Raw genomic sequence first — 20,171 nt, forward strand, 5'->3', positions numbered from 1 at the left:
TGTGATTTTTTTTGTTTTCAACCTCTGTACATTTAAAGCTATAGATTATAGCCATCTGTTTTTAAAATAGACTGTGACAGGACTATAAACACATTTTTCTTTCTGTTGTATTGCTTGTCTTAAAAATAACTTATCCTCTTCCTTTTCTCCTTCCTACCCCCAACCAAAAAAAAAAAAAAACAAACCCTAAATAGAAGCTCAATCCCCAAATTATCTTTTTAGTTAGGTTGTGAGAGAATGCTTAATGGAGAATTTTTAGTTGGAATGCAAATCGTTCACATTTGACTACTTTTCCATTAAAATAGGTGAAGAAATATTGCTTACAATTCTCCCTTCAACAGTCAGTGGTTGCACTTTTGCCCTTTTGATTTTCTTTTCACTTGAAGGCAGTATATAGTAAATGGCAAAACTGCATGCCTTGAAACCAGGCAGCAGGGCTTCATTTCTGGCTCTGCTACTTTTTGAATAAGTAGATAAATTATGCTGGAAGTTTGGTTCCTCATTGGTAAAATGGAATCATCTTGCAGGATTAATAAGTACCTAGTGCAGTGCCTGGCACACAGTAGAAGCTCAAATGTTAGCTGCTAGTTTTATTATAGTTTACCATTTAAATTTTTTTTGTGGAGTATTTTTTTTTTTCTTTTTTTAACATAGGATCGCATGCCTTCTCTTGTCCAGGCTGGAGTGCAGTGGCGCCATCATAGCTCACTGCAGCCTTTATCTCCTGGGCTCAAGTGATCCTCCCACCACAGCCTCCCAAGTAGCTAGGACTCCAGGAATGCACCACCATGCCTGGCTACTTTTTTGTTGTTGCTAATTTTAATACAGACGAGGTCTTGCTATGCTGCCCAGGCTGGTCTTGAACTCCTGAGCTCAAGTGTTCCTCTTGCCTTGGCCTCCCAAAGTGCTGGGAGTACAAGCCGTGAGCCCACCACACTTGTCCATCTTTCTTCCTCTATGAACTTATGTGGAGTCCTTACCATGTGCTAGTTACAGTTCTAAGAGTTTAACCTGAATTGATTCATGTAACCTCAACACTCTGTTTACGGATGAAGGAGTTGAAGCGCAGAAAGATTAATTTTCCCAAAGTGATACGGCAATTAAGTGGCACCGGTAGAGTTAAAATCCTGACAGTCTGGTTTGAAAGTCTGCACTCTTCTCTAGCGAATCATATTATATTGCCTCTCTGTACAGGTGGAAGGAAAGAGATAGAGCTACTCCTGCCTAGATTCCTATGCTGACTTTCCTGGAGTAGAACTTTGGTTTCTAGGTGAAAGTCTGCTCTAGGAGTTGTAGGTAGGCTCATTGGTTGAATTGATTTTTTCCTGCACTTTTGACTTCGGACCTATAGTCTATTGGAAGGCCTTTTGTGAGTGAGTAGTTTTGGATATTGGTAACGTTTTCCTGTGTTTGCTGAATACCATGTATTATATATGGAAAGTATGATCTTCTAAAGTTAAAACTAGCTCTTTAAATTTCAGATGAAGTTAAACTGTCAATATGATAATTACATAACAACATACAGAGCTTTTAGTGAGAATTATGGGTGGTCATAAAAGTGTTTTGATTTTGAAAGCATTAACTTTTGTGAGCTAGATTCCTCAAATCCTAAGTTAACAAGAATTGAGTTAGAAAATTAATTCCTCTAAAGATATAAAGGCCTAAGTGTCTGTTTCTGGAATTCAGGCAGAAATATAAACTTAAGGATGAGAAGATAAAAATTCAAGACAATAGAAATAAAATGGATCTTAATTTTTTCCTGTAAAAATATAACTTATTAAAATTATTTCTATTTTGAAATTGTTAGGACTTAGTTGACTAGAAAGTCATTTTCATGTTTGTTGTTTTTCCTTGGGGAAATACTTTTAATAGGAAGACTTTTTAAACTTTATTAATATTTTTTCTTCAGATAAGCTATTATTTTAAATGTGATTCTTAAATTTCTTTTCTTTTCTTTTTTTTTTGAGATAAGATTTCGCTCTGTCACCCAGGCTGTAGTGCAGTGGTGCTGTCTTAGCTCCCTGCAGCCATGAACTCCTGGGCTCAAGTGATCCTCATCTTCCCACCTCAGCCTCCCATGTAGCTAGGACTACAGGTGTGCGCTACAACAACCAGTTAATTAAAAAAATTTTTTTGTAGCGATGGTCTCATTGTGTTATCCAGGCCAGACTAGTCTTGAACTCCTGGCCTCAAATAGTCCTACTGCCTCCGCCTCCGAAAGTGCTGGATTACAGGCGTGAGTTACTGCACCTGGCTGATTCTCTAATTCTTGAATTTCTTGAGTTAAAAAAAAAAATGCAAATATGCTAGATTTAAGAATAAAACAATATGTGTTGATAACTTGGCATGTTATATTTTGGAAAGATGAGCAAATAAATTCATTTTACTCTTCAGATTATGACAGTATTTCTAATTTTGGTAATCTTTGATACTGTTGTAATTAGCTTTCTGTTACAAGAGATAGCATTTCTCCTCTCCCCCTGCTTTTTTTTGCCAGAGTTAAAAAGCAAAATATATTTTGTTTTATGCATTTTACATCCTTTCCACTATTGCGTTTTTTTGAAAACTTCATAATATCTAGGTAGTTTTAACATTGGAATACTGAAGATTGTATTGCCTGATCTTATTTAATGATTAGTTTATTCCCTTTAAATAAGTATTTAAATAAATGGCATATATTACATTTGAGTGCTGAATCATTGTAGCTGTCACATGATTTTGCTCTTGGGAAGTTCCCCACTGTGTTTGTAGTAGAAACAGAGAAAAAATCCATCTGTTTTTTCTTCCACCTCAATTTTCTATCCACCCTCTCATCCCCTATAAAATAATTCTTCTCTGGTTAGTCACCTTTTTCTCTTCCTTATGTTGATAAAAATTTAAACCTTTGGTGCCATACTGTCAACATCAGAACACTGCCTGGTACGTCTTTGTGGCTTCGGAAAAGGGGATAGGAGTGTTACAGCTCCCCTAAATTGGTCTGGTATACTCCAGCTTTATTCTAGGATAGCCTTTGAGACTACAGAATTGAATTCCCTTAGTAGGGAATTGGGTGTTACAATGTATTCTAGGAACAGAGAGCTGACAAAGAAATGGGAAGAGTGCATTGTGAGTATAAGAAGTGGAGGGTACTTATCAGACTTCATAGGAATGGGATTGTCAATATCACTTGGCTTAGCTGGAGTCCATACTGTCACTTCTTGGCCCAGTGTAACTCAGTAGCCTTTATGTTGTTGGAAATGGGTAGGTGCACCCTGTTTCTTCAGATATATTGATATTGCCCTGTATAATGGAAATTTATACCAAACCAGTTAAAATAGTTTACATTTGGCCTGGCCGGTGGCTCATGCCTGTAATCCCAGCACTTTGGGAGGCTGAGATGGTTGGATCACCTGAGGTCAGGAGTTCAAGACCAGCCTAGGCAACATGGCAAAACCCTGTCTCTACTAAAAATACAAAAATTAGCTGGGCACGGCAGCACGTGCCTGTAATCCTAGCTACTCGGGAGGCTGAGGCAGGAGAATCGCTTGAGCCTGGGAAGTGGAGGTTGCAGTGAGCCGAGATTGCACCACTGCACTCCAGCCTGGCGACAGAGTGAGACACTGTCTCAGGAAAAAAAAAAAAAAAGTTTACATTTATATATGTGTGTGTGTGTGTATGTGTGTGTATATATATAAAATATATTACATAAACATATTTTTCAAATAAGATATGACATGGAATTAATTCGTTTGTATTATTTTGTTTTTAGTTTGTGTGGGTAAGACAGTTTTTTATCTTTGTTTCCCTGGTCTTCTATTATCCTGCTTTTTGATAGGAATAGAATAGTAGAATGACTAGTTCTTTTTGGCCTGGAGAAATGACTTAAGCTATGATTTTTCCTTTCCTCCCTTCAACAAAGGTGATAGACCCTGCAGGGAACAGAGCACTGGATTTAAAACTATATGATAAAACCCCAGCTAAATCTGTTTGTTTTGCCACCTCCAACTTTTAGGAGGATGGGGGAAAAATTACGCCAATAAGTTGTATCAGGTTTAATTAAAAAGTAGTTGCCAGGCCAGGCACAGTGGCTTACTCCTGTAGTCCCAGCACTTTGGGAGGCTGAGGCAGGTGGATTGCTTGAGCTCAGGCGTTTGAGACCAGCCTGGGCAACATAGCGAGACCCAGTCTCTTAAAAAAAACAAAAAAACCTACGTATTTTCCAGGATATGGTCTGTGGTTGGCATACTTGCAGGTTACTCTCCAACACTTCCTGCACCATTATACGGTGGTCACTGATGATCACAGTGAACCTTTGGTACTTTACCTTCTTTCTCAGAGGAGAATTAAAACATATGTTAGGGTACTCTATCACTCAAGGGAGAAAGATATACTAAGTTTTAAAATAATTTTCAGTAACAAAAGTTGGAATCAAAATGATTTCCTTGTTAACTTTCATTTAAGCAAAATTAAATTAGGACAGTTATCTTCCTTGGCATTTGATTTCATTGTGAGTTTGTTGTCATTGAACAGTAAATCTCAAGGAGGAGATGGTTTTCCAAAGGGAAGAATCCTAGACACTTGAGGGATGTGTTTTGCAATGGGATATGACTTATCTGATGTCCAGATGTTGTAGAGTTATTAGTGAAGTAGCAGAAGAGTAGTGAATTTATAGTTTCTCAATTTTAGTGGAGTACAGAGGTTGAGATTTTAATCTGTAATCTTAACAGTAACATATTTGCAAAGAGAGGAGTGTGACTGACAGATCAGATTCTAGAGCATAGACATTTTTCATATTGCAAGAAATAGGGAGATAGGGTTAGTTTTCATATTTGATTTTGTATAGTGTTGTTTTTACTGTGATCGGTAGAAATATGTTGTAAAATCTCAAAAGCTTTGTAATTATGTATAGCAAGCAGTGTGATTTATGGAAAGATTACTCAGATTCATGAGACCTCTTTGTTCTTGTCTCATTTCTACTAATAACAACCTGAGTGATATTTTTGAACAAATGCCGTAACCTTCTGGTTAGGGTTCTCTGATCTGTCTAATCTGGAAGTTGATGTTTATGATCTGTCTGTTTGGGCCAGATGAGAGCATCTGGGGCTCTCAAATGTGTTGCTTAAACCACAGGAAAAAAAAAATATATATATATATATGTATGTACATATATATATATTTTTTTCTTTGAGATGAAGTCTTGCTCTTGTCCTCTAGGCTGGAGTGTGATGGTGTTATCTCAGCTCACTGCAACCTCTGCCTCCCGATTTCAAGCATTTCTCCTGCCTCAGCCTCCTGAATAGCTGGGATTATAGGCACCTGCCACCATGCCCAGCTAATTTTTGTATTTTTAGTGGAGACGGGGTTTCACCATGTTGACCAGGCTAGTCTCGAACTCCTGACCTCAGGTGAACCACCCGCCTGGGCCTCCCAGAGTGCTGGGATTACAGGCATGAGCCACCGCGCCCAGCCAACCACAGAATATTGTGTCTATTCATGAGTATTCTACTCAAGTTTTCCCTCTTCATTTACAATAGTAACTCAGGAAGAACCCAAGTATTTTGCTAGAAGATGGTATTGGAGCTTGGGAGGAGGAAGAGTAACAGTGATGAGGCTGCAGTTGCTCGGAGGCTGGCTTGGGTGAGAGGGAAGGGAGAACATAGTCTTTGATACTGGGAGAGAGTACCCTGCCTTCTTTTCCTGTGGGTTTAGGTCAGATGAGAAATGAATCCTTGTCAGTGTGCAGCAAGTGAGAAGAGGTGATTATCTCTTCATCTCTTCCCCTCTCTGAGAAGAGGTAGAAGGGCTGTTTGGAGAGACCAAGGGTCTCTGCTAGGCTCTGGCTAAGGGAATGACGTGATTCTTCCAGGGGAAAAAGAAAAAAAAATTATTGCGGTAGGAAGGATGCTTCTCCTGATGTGAGTGAAAATATGCGGAAATTTTGTTGATAATTTTCTTGGTTTCTGAATACGACTAGGAGAAATGTCAAATCCTTCTATTTTATTGCTTCCTCCTGTTTGATAAAAACAGCAAGAAAACAAGGTAGGTGGTGTTGGGGAGGGAGGATCCCCACCCCCTAGCCCCATATCCTTTATAGTGGGTATTAGGACTGCAGTAAACACCTGTTAATCTCATGGTTCCCCAGGGGCATTTGCTCACTGGTCAGATCATGTCAACTTCTTCCCCACCACTACTTGTGCATCCATCTCAGAGCACTGTGCTTGTCCAGGTTTGGAGAGTAGCACCGCTTCCCTTCTGCAGCCTTTCTGTATGCTCTCAGGACCCACTGTAGGAGAAACACTGGGTGGTTGAGCTTCCTTCGCTTCTGTCCTATTTCTCTTCCAAAACTGTACCATATTTTTTGTTTCATATTTTTTTAAAAGTTAGTCTTTCTGATTAATAATAGATCAAAAATAAATCTTAAGTTAAACTGTTTTAATGTTTTATGAGGAAAAAGTATTACTAAGAATGTTTTGTCAGCCATATAGAAATATTTAGTCTTACGTGATTTTACATAGAGTTTCAGTTTATTTTCTGGTTTCAATAGAACAAGTTGAAATCATCGCAGAAGGATAAAGTTCGTCAGTTTATGATCTTCACACAATCTAGTGAAAAAACAGCAGTAAGTTGTCTATCTCAAAATGACTGGAAGTTAGATGTTGCAACAGATAATTTTTTCCAAAATCCTGAACTTTATATACGAGAGAGTGTAAAAGGATCATTGGACAGGAAGAAGTTAGAACAACTGTACAATAGATACAAAGGTGAGTGCTTGCTTGTGACTTTAAATAAATTTTGGACCAGATTTTCCAAAGTGATGGGCTTGTGAGAAATCAAATACTATATATAACATAAATTGGGTGGATGTGTCCAATAGAGGTCTGTAGATCTTAGGGTTATTTCAAGAACTCTGAGGAGAAATTATTTTCTTTGCACTAAAATTTCTTCTTGGCCTCTTTATTTTCCTGCCCTCCTTTTTTTTTCCTCCCCCATTGTCCAAGTTGAGCATGGGGATGGGGAACTGTTTTTTCTCCCCTCATATGTATAAAACTCAGCTGAACCAGTCTTTAAGAAAACCTGCATACTAAATCTTTAAAGAATTATAAAGTAATGCATAGTTTTTAAAAAGTTCAACTGCATAATAGAGGAATAAGAAAAGGTTAATAGTTTGTCTGTCTTTTCCTTATTCATTCTCCTTATTCATTCTCCTGAGTAACCAATGGTGTGGATCCTTCCATATCTTTTATGTTTTTGCAGAAATACATTTACAGAATTTCAAAGTTTTTCTGAATATGGGATGTTTTATGCATAACTTGTGCTCTAAAGTCAAATGATGTGCATGTTTTTTATTGCTGGAGATATTGCCAGATTACTTTAAGAAAGGTGTTAGCAAGGCCGGGTTTGGTGGCTCACACCTATAATCCCAGCACTTTGGGAGGCCGAGGCGGGCCGATCACAAGGTCAGGAGTTCGAGACCAGCCTGTCCAATATGGTAAAACCTCATCTCTACTAAAAATACAAAAATTAGCTGGGCGTGGTGGCGTGTGCCTGTAGTCCCAGCTACTCAGGAGGCTGAGGCAGAAGAATCGCTTGAACCTGGGAGGCAGAGGTTACAGTGAGCTAAGATCATGCCACTGCACTCCAGCCTGGGGCGACAGAGTAAGACTCTGTCTCAAAAATAAAAAAAAAAAGATGCTAGCAAATCATATTGGATAGCAGTCTATGACTGCCTCTTTCTCTTTGTTATTTAAAATTTTTGCCTCTTTGATAAGTATTGATTTTTTTCTTTAAACAAAAGATATTTACATTGTTGAGATTAGGGTTGAATTACATAGTTTAGTTTACAGTTTTTCTGATACTCTTAAGAAGTGGTTATTGTGGGAAAGTGAACTTTGTTCTAAGAAAAAAAGAATTTCTGTTCAGAATGCCTACTTAAGCAAAATATGGATATATTGAATTAGAATCCCATGTCCCTATATACGAATGTCTGATTTTCTGAATGTGTATAAGTATGGGACATATTTCACATGAATAAATGAGACTTAAAAAAATCATGTCTCAAGCCGGGCGCTAAAAATTAAGCCTGTAATCCCAGCACTTTTGGGAGGCCGAGACGGGCGGATCACGAGGTCAGGAGATCGAGACCATCCTGGCTAACACGGTGAAACCTGTCTCTACTAAAAAATACAAAAACTAGCAGGGCGCAGGTGGCGGCTTCGTAGTCCCAGCTATCCGGAGGCTGAGGCGGAGAATGGCGAACCCGGAGGGTGCATGGAGCTTGCAGTGAGCTGAGATCCGCCACTGCACTCCAGCCTGGGCGACAGAGCCAGACTCCGGCCTCAAAAAATCATGTCTCATCTGCATGTATCTCTTTTGTACACTTTAAGAATGCTGTCAGGCCGGGCGCCAAAGTGGCTCAAGCCCCGTAATCCCAGCACTTTGAGGCTGAGGCGGGTGGATCACGGTGGTCAGGAGGATCGAGACCATCCTGGCTAATATGGTGAAACCTCTGTTCTACTAAAATACAAAACTAGCTGGCGGCGGGTGGCGGGCGCCTGTAGTCCCAGCTACTCGGAGGCTGAGGCAGGAGAATGGCGTGAACCTGGGAGGCGGAGCTTGCAGTGAGCCGAGATCGCGCCACTGCACTCCAGCCTGGGTGACACAGCGCGAGACTCCGTCTCAAAAAAAAAAAAAAAAGAATGCTGTTAGAGAGGAGAATGGCTTTAAAAAATGGGAAAGTGTATGTTAGAGTAATACTGTTTCATGCCTTCCTAGAGAGGAGAATGGCTTTAAATAATGGGAAAGTGTATGTTAGAGTAATACTGTTTCATGCCTTCCATATATTGTGGTCATTTAAAAAATGACATATAAAGCATTATCTTTTTCAGTTTTAGTAATGTAGCATAATATGACACTACTTTAATATTGCATTATTATTTTTAAAGACCCTCAAGATGAGAATAAAATTGGAATAGATGGCATACAGCAGTTCTGTGATGACCTGGCACTCGATCCAGCCAGCATTAGTGTGTTGATTATTGCATGGAAGTTCAGAGCAGCAACACAGTGCGAGTTCTCCAAACAGGAGTTCATGGATGGCATGACAGAATTAGGGTGAGTATATAATTACAAAAGGAAATTAGATATGTTACTGTGGAACTGAATTATGTCATGAATTTTTTAGTGTAAATTTAAAGATTTGCTGGCCTACAAACATTGGTATAAATAGAAATGGGTTAACTTGCTAGTTTCCATGTTACACAGTTTTCTGGGTTTGTCAAGTTATTTGTATAGTTAGTACAGCCTCTTCTATTTGGATATATTCTTATCATTTCCTTCTAAGGCAGGTTCATTAGTATTAAAATTATGCATAAATATTTACCATGGAAGAGTGAAATGACCAAGTTTTAAAGTTATTTCCTAATGTGAGACTGTGAACCCTGTGTTTATAAAATCCTAGAATTTAAAAACTGGAAGATGCCTTAGAAGTTACTACTTGTTTCACTTACACTTTGAGAGGTGATTAGCTGAATGTCTTCGGGTAAATTGATTGAAAAGTCATGGGTAGAGGTTTTACCTATGACCTCTAGTTGTCCATATTTAATGAGGTTGCAGACAGAAGTAATCAGTCTGTTGGTAGGTAACAAGTTGCCCTTTCTGTTTTTAGAGGGCCACTATTAAATGATAATAGCTAACATTTATTAAACATTATTTTATTTCAGTTAACTGTGCTAAGTATTTCACCTACCTCTTTACAGCAACTTTTTAAGAATAGTGTTTCTGTCCCCATTTTAGAGATGAAGAAATTGAGGTACAGAGAAATTATAGAATTAGGTAGTATGAGAGTCATGATTTGAGCCTGATTGACATTGCAATCAGTCAGGGTCCAGTCAAGACACAAAAACCACACCAGGGGCCAGGTGCGGTGGCTCATGCCTGTAGTCTCAGCACTTTGGGAGGCCAAGGCAGGTGGATCACCTTAGGTCAGGAGTTGGAGACCAGCCTGACCAACATGGAGAAACCCCGTCTCTACTTAAAATACAAAATTAGCTGGGCATGGTGGCGCATGCCTGTAATCCCAGCTACTTGGGAGGCTGAGGCAGGAGAATCGCTTGAACCCGGGAGGCGGAGGTTGTGGTGAGCCAAGATCATGCCACTGCACTCCAGCCTGGGCAGCAAGAGCGATACTCCATCTCAAAAAAACAAACAAAAACAAAAACAAAACAAAAACAAAAACAAAAAACAAAGACCACACCTGTAATTTTAACAGGGAAAATTTAAAGACTTGCTTTACTCTATCAAATAGATAAAAGGATAAAAGGAAACTCCAAGGCATAACAGGTAGCAGTTGCAGCAAGCTGCTACCACCTCTGGGAAGTCAGGGAAGGGCACAGACAAGGAAGAAATTTAGAAGCTTAGGAGATCCCCACAAGGCTGAGATTCAGACCTGGGGGTTGAAGGGAGAGGGTGTGGCCACCTGTAATGCTGGTGAAAAAGCTGCCTAGAGGCCACTTGCTGCAGGCTGTGAGATTGCTACCACTGGTGGATACTGCTGGGACCTTCCCACACACTAAAACCCTTGCCCTCTGGAGAAAACAAACTGGGATCAGAAAAGTTCCTTCTTCCTCTTCCAGCCTTTCGTTGGCTCTTGGTAGAGCCTAACACTGAGCCAGCTGGCAAGAAAAATGACGTCTCACAGTTTGTAGTCCAATATCACAAAGTAGGGCAAAGAAGGGTAGGTTTAAAGCTGAGAGGCAGTAAATTAACTGGCCTGGACACTATGTCCTTCAGCCAAAGCCAGGCCCATCCTGAACTTGCTGGGATTTTCTATGCTAGGACAGGTTTCATCAGAACTTAAGGAAGCAATGTTTTTAAAAATTTGAAACTGAATTCATATAATATGTAATCAACTTTCAAATCAAAATTTTAATTTACAAACTAATGATCTGGAAGGTGTTACAAAGCATATAGAAGGAAAATAAAAGCAAAAAATGATTAGAAGGAAAAAAATGGATTTGTTTGTGGAATCTATAAGAAATAGCGTATTTCTACCATAAGGCTGTATTAGGAAAGTAAAGGCTTGGTACTTAGAGCTTTTCAAACTCTTTGAAAGTTGAATGTTTTGCACGTACAGAAAAAGCTTAATATTAATTTGAGGTAATTCAGTTGGAGGTGGTAGGAGGTTCACCTGTTTACTACTATACTTTGTATATGACAAGAAGCAAGTTTCCAAAAGAAATGTTTCCTCATAAGGAAGAGACTATACTTTTAGTTAATTTAGATAGTAAACGCGATTAAGTACTGTGTCAGTAGTGTCTAATACAGTTTAAAATGATTGTTATGCTGATTACTATACATTCTTATTTATCCACTGAAGCTGACTTCTACTAGTGAAAGTGTTGATAGCCTAATGAATTATGTAATTAAAACGAATAGCCCATTTCTTTTAAAAGTAATTATTTAGAACATTTAATCACTGTAGACTTCTTCCCGCAGCTAACCTCCATGCATGTTTGTATTTATGTAATATGAAAAGATTGAATTCCAACTATTTGATTTTTAAAAAAGTAGTTCTAGGAAATAAATGTAAGCCCTCATGGGAATAAATAAGTTATTAATTTATAGTGAAAAAGTTAATCTTTTATAAACTTAATTTTACAATGTAGATGTGACAGCATAGAAAAACTAAAGGCCCAGATACCCAAGATGGAACAAGAATTGAAAGAACCAGGACGATTTAAGGATTTTTACCAGTTTACTTTTAATTTTGCAAAGAATCCAGGACAAAAAGGATTAGGTAAGAACTTTTAAAAATTATATTTGGTGTTTCAGATATATTCAAATACATTGACAGTGTCATTTTTGTAATAGAAAGTTGTGTGTTTTGAGCATAAAGTCATGAAAATACCAATTATTGAAAAGTAATTAGAAACAGGAAACTTTTAATCAGAGAATACCATGCACACTGAATAATAAGTTTACACTGGGTACTACATGTGAACCACTGATTTTTGTTTTATGAAAACTACAGTCAGTATAGAAGATAGTTGTTAAAATTCCACTGACATTTATTTATTTATGCATTCATTCATGTACTCATTTTTTTCATTCATGATCCTGAAGATATTTTAGGATCTTAGAATCTATAGAAATAGCACTATAAGATTTGAGTCATAGAATGCCAGATAAATTTATTCTTTTTTGTTATGATTTATTTGAAAACTATAAGGATGAAAAAGGAAATGCTTATCATTCATAATCTTATCCAGAAATAATCACTATAAAAGTTTAGATCAATCCATTTGTATTTGTACATTTGCTTTTGGGATAGCTAAAGGATATGAGAGTAAAAGATACAGTGTAATTTGCAAATTACCTAAAAAGATTAGATAGTGCTAGTAGATAATTACAAAATAATAAAAGTGTGTAAGGGTTTTAGAGGGAGAAATGAGTAAAAGCAGGAGTGGTTGGGAAATGCTTCCTGGACAAGGTGGAATATGAACTAAAAGGTTTGGTATTTGGCTAGACAAGGGAAGATAAAAGATGTTCCAGTGAGAAGATAGTTATGAAGGTCTAAAATTTCAACAATAAGCTTGGCTTTGTGCAAGAGAGAAGTTGTTGGTTTGATTTTAGTGGGAATGCTTGTTTGGAGATTAAATTGGTGAGACACAAGAAAGCTAAATAACCACGGACTTCTTTTGAAATCAGAAAGGGTTTTGTTTCTGTGTTTTTTGGAGACAGAAAGGTTTAAATTGGAATTTGTGGGAAATGGGGACCCAGTGAAGATTTTGGTGATGGTGGTAACTTCCATTTAATGTGAGCTTTTAGTATGCCTGGCACTGTGCTAAGTAGTGTACTTTACATATACTACTTGTCTTGTATGTAAGTCCATTTCATGTTGCTGTAACAGAATACCTGAGACTGGGTAACGTATAAAGAGGTTTGTTTAGCTCATGATTCTGCAGGCTAGGAGTGGGGCATGGCCTTGGCTTCTGCAGAGGACTTTTATGCTGCATCATCATATGGCAGACAAGGTCAAAGGGGAAGTGGACTCCTGTGAAGAGAGAGACCAAACAGGAGGAGAAGCCTCGCTTTATAATAACACACTCCAGGAACGAATCTGTTCCCTCTGGCAAAAAAACGAGAATAGCACCAAGCCATTCATGAGGGACCCACCCCCATGAGTCAGACATTGCCCACTAGACCCCACCTTACAGCACCACCACACTGGGGATAAAATTTCAGTATGAGTTTTGGTGGGAACAAACCAACCATATCCAAACCATACCATTGCCTCATTTAATGTTTACCAATTTTTTGAGTTATTCATCCTTTCATTCAGTAATTTACCACCTGCTATGTGCCGTGCCAAATACATAGTAATAAAGTGCTAGCCGTTTATTATCCTTAATTTGAAGATGAGGAAATTTAGGCACAGAAAGGTTGAGTAACTTACCCAGTGAAGGTAAGTGAGGTCTTTTTTTTTCGGTTTTTGAAGATACAGTAGTAGTTGGAGAGGCTAATAATTGGGGCCTTTTGCACTAATTCCTCTTTATTTTTTAAATTAGCAGGGGGAAAGTATTGAGAAACAGATTATATTAACAGGGATTAGACTGAGGAAGTGATGGAAAGGTAGAGAGGAAGGGATAAATGTATAACCTTTGTAATGTAGTATGGCCCCACGAGTTACTAAACATGACTGAATTGATCAAAGATTCATAACATATTTGTAAAGCGAAATTCTCAGTGATAAAGCCTTCTTGCCAGCTTGATTGTTCAATATAGATTGGATTTTATTCTTAAAGGAAAAATCCTCAATTTGTGGGCAAAATAAGCCAGGATACCTACAATTAGTTTCTCTGTCTGGGGCCATCAGTTAACTGGGATGTTTTTTCTATTTTTCCCTTTCCTTTCCACAAATCTGTTAAAGTCTTTGAATTTACATGTATGTGTAAAATCTTTATTTTGTCATATTTAGAAATGTAGCACAATATTTTGATAAGATTAAATATAATGTGAATGTCAAATGTTGATTTAAAGGGACATAACCTATTTCTTAGTTATATCTCTACCCTTTACTGGAGCACAAAATAAATGGTGTTTTGGGTGAATATATACTTTTGATACTGAATCTTAGTTTTTATTATATGTGGTAAAAATTGAGCAAAATTAAAATTTTATAAGTATTGGATATATTAATATGGTAAATTAGAATTTTAGATTACAGGAAAAATTATGTGAAAGCATTATATTTAAGAATTATGTATGTTTATTCTGTTATCTAATAAGTTTTGTGCTTAAGAAAAAAATGTAATATTTAAAGGATGTAGAGCTTTTGTTTTGTAAGATGAGCATTCTGAAGATCGATGGCACAGCAATGTGAATGTACTTCACACCGAACTGCACATTCAAGACGTTTCAGATGATAAACTTTGTTATATGTATTTAATTACAATGAAAATATTATTTAAGACCCTCCCAAACCATACAGTGTACAATACAAAGAATGAACTCTAATGTAGAATGTGAACTTTAGTCAATAGTAATGTATTCATATTGATTCATCAGTTATAAAAAATATACCACACTAAAGCAAGATGTTAAAAATAGTAGGAACTGACTGGGGAAGAGGGTATATGGAAATCTCTACTTTCTGCTCAACTTTTCATAAACCTAAAACTAAAGAAGTCTATTAATTAAAAAAAAGAAAGAAACATGTAGTAAGAGACAAATCCTAGGTTTTTTTTGGTTTGTTTTGCTTTGGTGTGAGGTATCAGGAAATGTAATGACTTGCTTTTTGCAGAGTTTAATTAAAAAGGAAACAGTTTTTTTTAACAGCCTTTCTAAGGGTTCACAGTGCTCTTACATTACAAGAGTTGGCAGAGAGGAATTAGAAGATCATAGGAGACGAGGTAAGGCCCAAAACAAATTGGCAGAGAGTGAGTGACAACACTGTGGTTTGTTTATAAATAGCTGCGCTAATTAAAATGAGAACTGGTGTTTTCCTTTTTTTTTTTTTTTTTTTTAATGCAGGGTCTTGCTCTGTTGCCCAGGCTAGAGTGCAGTGGTGCGATCATGGCTCACTGCAGGCTTGACTTCCTGGGCTCAAGTGATCCTCCTGCCTCAGCCTCCCAAGTAGCTGGAACTATATAGGCAAGCACCCACCATGCCAGGCTAATTTTCTAATTTCTTGTGGAGCTGAAGACTTGCTGTATTGCCCAGGCTGATTATTTTTTCACTTTTTATAACCTTATTTCTTGTGATACCAGGATACGGTGCTTCCTCTGTTGCCATCTGCTTTAGTAATCTGACTTAAACATTTAAAAAAAAATTTTTTTTAGATACGGGATGCTGGCTCTCTTGCCTAGGTTGGACTGTAGTGCCACGATCGTAGCTCACTTCAGTCTCAAACTCCTAGGCTCAAGTGATCCTCCTGCCTCTGCCTCCGGAGTAGCCAAGACTACAGGCGTGTGCCACCACGCCTGGCTAATTTTTAAATTTTTTGTAGAGATAAGAACTCACCGTGTTGCCTAGGCTGGCCTCAACCTCCTGGCCTCAAGTGATCACCCTGCCTTGGCCTCCCCAAATCTTGGGATTACAGCCATGATCTGCCACACCCAGCCTGCTGTTTTCTGATAATTGCCTGAATCTTAAATTTGAAAGGGATTTCGTAAGTCCTCTATAAAATTTAGCCCACACCCAAAGTAGGATCCTTACCTGGTGCTCCTTCAGCTTCTCCTTTTGCACATGCAGGGACTGGACACACATTGTTTTAGGAAGTCGTCCATTCCTATCACAGAATATCCTTAACTTGTTGTTACACAGTTCTTCCTTATTAAGCTAACATCTTTGTCTTTATTACTTCTACCATTGCTCTTACTTGTCCCCCAGTGCAACACAAAGGCTAAAATTAAAGATCCGCTCTCAGTTACCTTTTGTTTTTTTTCCAGGCCAGCATTCCGGTTATTTTAACTATTCTTACAGGAGACGTTTGTTACTCCCACTACTATCACCCCAAACACATTTCCAATGTCTTTCAAAATAGAGCCCATAAAGTTGAACATCATATTTCAAAAGGAGGCTAAGTAATGTATAACACTGTGGATCTGTTAATTTTTGTGAGACTATTCATTATGTTAATTTGATCAAAGATTATATATGTTCTTTAGCAGCCATATCATTTTTAGGGCCATACTGAACTTTTATTAGGCTAAAGTCTGTGAGTCACTTTCTTGTAGGTTGTGGTTCAGCTGGAATCTTATACCTCTACAATTGATTTAAATGATTTGAACATTATTCATTAAACATTTAGTTTAATATTTAGGAACAATTTTATAGTGTTTTAAAGAGCATGATCATCTATATAATCCCATTTGGTTCTCATAACAACCCCTTTGAGCTAAGTAAAAGCATATTATCTTCTCCATCATATAGATGAGGAAACTCATAGCCAGAGAGACTGACTTGTTAATAAGGTCACCTAACTGGAGAGTGGTTGGACTGGCACTGAGACTAGATCTCAGAACTTAGGACTCCACATTCTGTGTTTTGTTGTTGTTGTTATGTTGTATTAGCTGTAGATATTTCTAAGTATATTAAGACATTGTGGCTTTTGCCTGCTCCCAGTAAGGGGCAGTTGTGGTTTCGGTGATGAGCTCCCAGAAGAGCAGCGTGCCTCATTCCAGGCCTCAGAAGCACCGGAATATATTTAGCTTCAAAAATGACAAGTTCAGCTGGGCACGGTGGCTCATGCCTGTAATCCTAGCACTTTGGAGGCTGAGGCGGGTGGATCACTTGAGGTCAGGAGTTCGAGACCAGCCTTACCAACATGGTGAAACCCTATCTCTACTAAAAATACAAAAATTAGCCAGGCATGGTGGTGCCTGCCTGTAATCCCAGCTACCCAGGGGGCTGAGGCAGGAGAATGGCTTGAACCTGAGAGTCAGAGGTTGCAGTGAGCTGAGATCGTGCCACTGCACTTCAGCCTGGGCGACACAGCAAGACTCTGCCTCAAAAAAAAAAAAAAAAAGTTTGATAAGAGTGTTCAGACCAAGAAAAGTAATGCAAAACTTCATGATGCGGCCGGGCGCAGTGGCTCACGTCTGTAATCCCAGAACTTTGGGAGGCCAAGGCAGGTGGATCTCCTGAAGTCAGGAGTTGAAGACCAGCCTGACCAACATGGTGAAACCCTGTCTTTACTAAAAATACAAAAATTAGCCAGGCATGGTGGTGGGTGCCTATAATCCCAGCTACTTGGGAGGCTGAGGCAGGAGAATCACTTGAACCTGGGAGGTGGAGGTTGCAGTGAGCCGAGATCGTGCCACTGCACTCCAGCCTGTGTGAGAGAGTGAGACTCTGTCTCAAAAAAAAAAAAATAAAAACAAAAACCTCCTGATGGAGTATGTCAGCACTGTAAAACTGTAAAGAAGTTCTTGAGTGGCGTGTAAAATATAGCAAATACAAACCATTATCAGACCTAAAAAACATGTTAAATGTTTATAGAAGACAGTGGAGGATTCATATAACGTGTAGATCATGTGCCTATGAACTTGAAGTTTGCGCAAAATGTGGAAAGAAGACGTTGCTATTCTGTTCCATAAAGAACCAGGAAAAACAGAAAATATTGAAAATAGAATCTAAGTTCCAACCATAGAAGAAGTGAAGAAAGTGATGATGATTTAGATTTTGATACTGGTTTAGAAAACACAGGAGGAGACCATCAAGTGAATTAATATCACTGTATTAAAAGTCAGTTTAAATTAGCTGGGTATGGTGGTGCATGCCTGTCATCCCAGCTACTCAGAAGGCTGAGGCAGGAGAATCGCTTGAACCCGGGAGGCAGAGGTTGCAGTGAGCCAAGATCGCACCATTGCACTCCATTCAGGGCAACAGAGCAAGACTCAGTCTCAAAAAAAAAGAAAGGTAAATTTAAGAATGTGAAATTCTGACCAACTTCTGACTATTTCACAAAAGATACTGTGAAATCCTAATGACGAAATCAGAAAAAGCTATAGAAAAATAGATTTTAGGCATGAACAATATAAATTGTGTATGATGTATTACCTAATACTAAACTAAACCAGATTCAGAATTGATGGTTGTATAAGAAAAGAACCACCTCATGTAAAAATAAGATGACATTATTATATTGCTAGCCTCAAAAATTGGTCCTCAGTAAGTGCCTTTTGGTAAATGATCTCAAGTAAATGACTCATAGCAAAAGCCTCATTACTTGTGTTTGCATGTTACAGAGCAGAAGCAGCATTCTCAAATAATAATGTTTAACAAGTGTATAGCGATTTTTATTTGTATTTTTATATACCTCATCACATTGCTTTTACCTTTTTTCTTGTGAAATGTGCATACAGAAAAAAATGCATAGAATTTATATAGATAATAAATATAAGGAAAAGCTAATTCATTAAACAGCCAAGTGAAGAAACTACCAGCATCAGAAGATCCCAGTGAGACTCAGCAAAAGCTCATCTTTCTTCCCAGAGTTGGAAATTATTCTGAATTTTGATAATTAGAGGGACTTAATTCCTTTGCTACCCATGTTTGCGTTCCTAAACAATATAAATTAGCTTTGTCTAGTTTTTTAACTCTTTCCTCTTTTTGTTCTGAAAAATATCAATTGAAAATATCAATCAAAAAAGGTAGCAAAATAGTTCTGTGAACTTTTGCATATTCTTCACCTGGATTCCCAATTGTTAACATTTTACCACGTTTTCTTTATATATCAATGGATGGATGTACACACATATTTTATTTGCTGAACCATTTGAAATTGTTGAAGCACTGGTTTTGAACTTTATGTGAACAGACTTATACTATATATGTTATATCTCTTTTTCATTGTTATAAAATTTGTTGAAATTGATTAAAAAAAGACATTGTAAATAGGATTTTAAATCACCATTCCATCCTCCCTAGTGAGCTGGCAACATTTTGTTTCTTTTAGGGACTGTGATTGGGTCTAGTCTCAATTCATTTCCATGTTCATCCTGCATTCAGCTGATGATCTGCTGTGAAATCCCACATTATTCTTTTTGATTCTCTTTGAAAGAATAACATGGGGAGTATCTCTGTTTGCATTTTACATTTTACTGTAAGGACTTAAGGATTTATTCTGCAAGGATTCAATTTTAGGCAATAGCTTGTTATTAGGACTTGCTTATTTCTTTTTCTCTATATTTTCCTTCCATTTATTTTAACTGCTATTGCTTCTTGTTACCTTATCAATGACTTTGTTGTCTTTTCCAATACTGCTTCAGAATGTAATATAATAATTCTAAATGATTTAAAATAATGGTAATAGTAAGAACTGATAGGTTATTTACCAGATACTGTTATAAATGCTTTGTGTGTATTAACTCATTTAGCCTTAGAACAACCCAGTAATGATAGGTACTATTGTTATCTTCGTTTTAAACTGAAAGAGAAGTCAGCCCAGTTGCCCAAGGTCACTTAACTGGTTGTAGACTAGGGGTTAAAGAGACGAAAACTCATACTCTAAACTACTATGTTGAACCACCTCTCTCTAGCTAAGCTGCTCTCTTCATCACTTAGAAACTTCTTTCTAAGGGCTTCTTTTCCTATACCTGTGACAATTAACATTTTATCCTTGTTTAATCTTATGTATTTCAGCTCTTAGTTATAACTTACTAATCTTTTTGAGTTAAAGCCTTCCTTTTTTATTCAAAAACACTTGACTGCTTACACTGAGAGCGTAGAGTCAAGAGCATTTTTAGTCTGTCTGGGGTAGTTTGCAATACCTTCAAAAAGGGTATAGTTTTTGAGCCTTGAAGAATAATGCACATTTTCAAGACCAAAGGAAAAAAGCCATTTCAGGTTGAGGGGTTAGCATGTTCACTTGCTCAGAGGTGAAAGAACATTCCACCTTTGAGGAACTGCAAGTGAGTTCATTTGACTAGAAGTGCAAATTTTATCTAAAGGTAATTGGAAATCATTGAAGAATTTTAACATGGAAGTGACACCAGATTCATGCCTGAAAGGTCCATCTCAAAGCACTGTGGCCCTTTGAAAGGAGTGAAAGCTGGACTAGAAGAGAGATTGGTTATGGAGCTATCCCAGTGATTTAGTTAGAAATGAGGAATATCCTAACTTAGGCCTTCCCAGTGGGGATGGAGAAGAGATAGATTTAAAAGGTACTTTGGTTGGTTGTATATGATGAG

General features: G+C 37.8%; 1 protein-coding gene across 4 annotated transcripts in view; it reads left to right on the forward strand.

Annotated features, from left to right (window-relative positions):
- The window catches only part of DCUN1D1 (defective in cullin neddylation 1 domain containing 1), a 45,435-nt gene that overhangs the window by 13,793 nt on the left and 11,471 nt on the right, over positions 1-20,171 (forward strand). For all 4 annotated transcript variants that reach the window (XM_021934629.2, XM_021934628.2, XM_021934627.2 and 1 more), the window contains 3 exons: positions 6,524-6,740; positions 8,922-9,090; positions 11,643-11,773. In XM_021934629.2, coding sequence (XP_021790321.1) covers positions 6,566-6,740; positions 8,922-9,090; positions 11,643-11,773 — 475 coding nt within the window. In that variant the 5' untranslated portion in view covers positions 6,524-6,565. The remainder of the gene's footprint in view (positions 1-6,523; positions 6,741-8,921; positions 9,091-11,642; positions 11,774-20,171) is intronic.

Source organism: Papio anubis, chromosome 2 (genome assembly GCF_008728515.1).
Source record: "Papio anubis isolate 15944 chromosome 2, Panubis1.0, whole genome shotgun sequence".
Classification (NCBI taxonomy): Eukaryota; Metazoa; Chordata; class Mammalia; order Primates; family Cercopithecidae; genus Papio; species Papio anubis.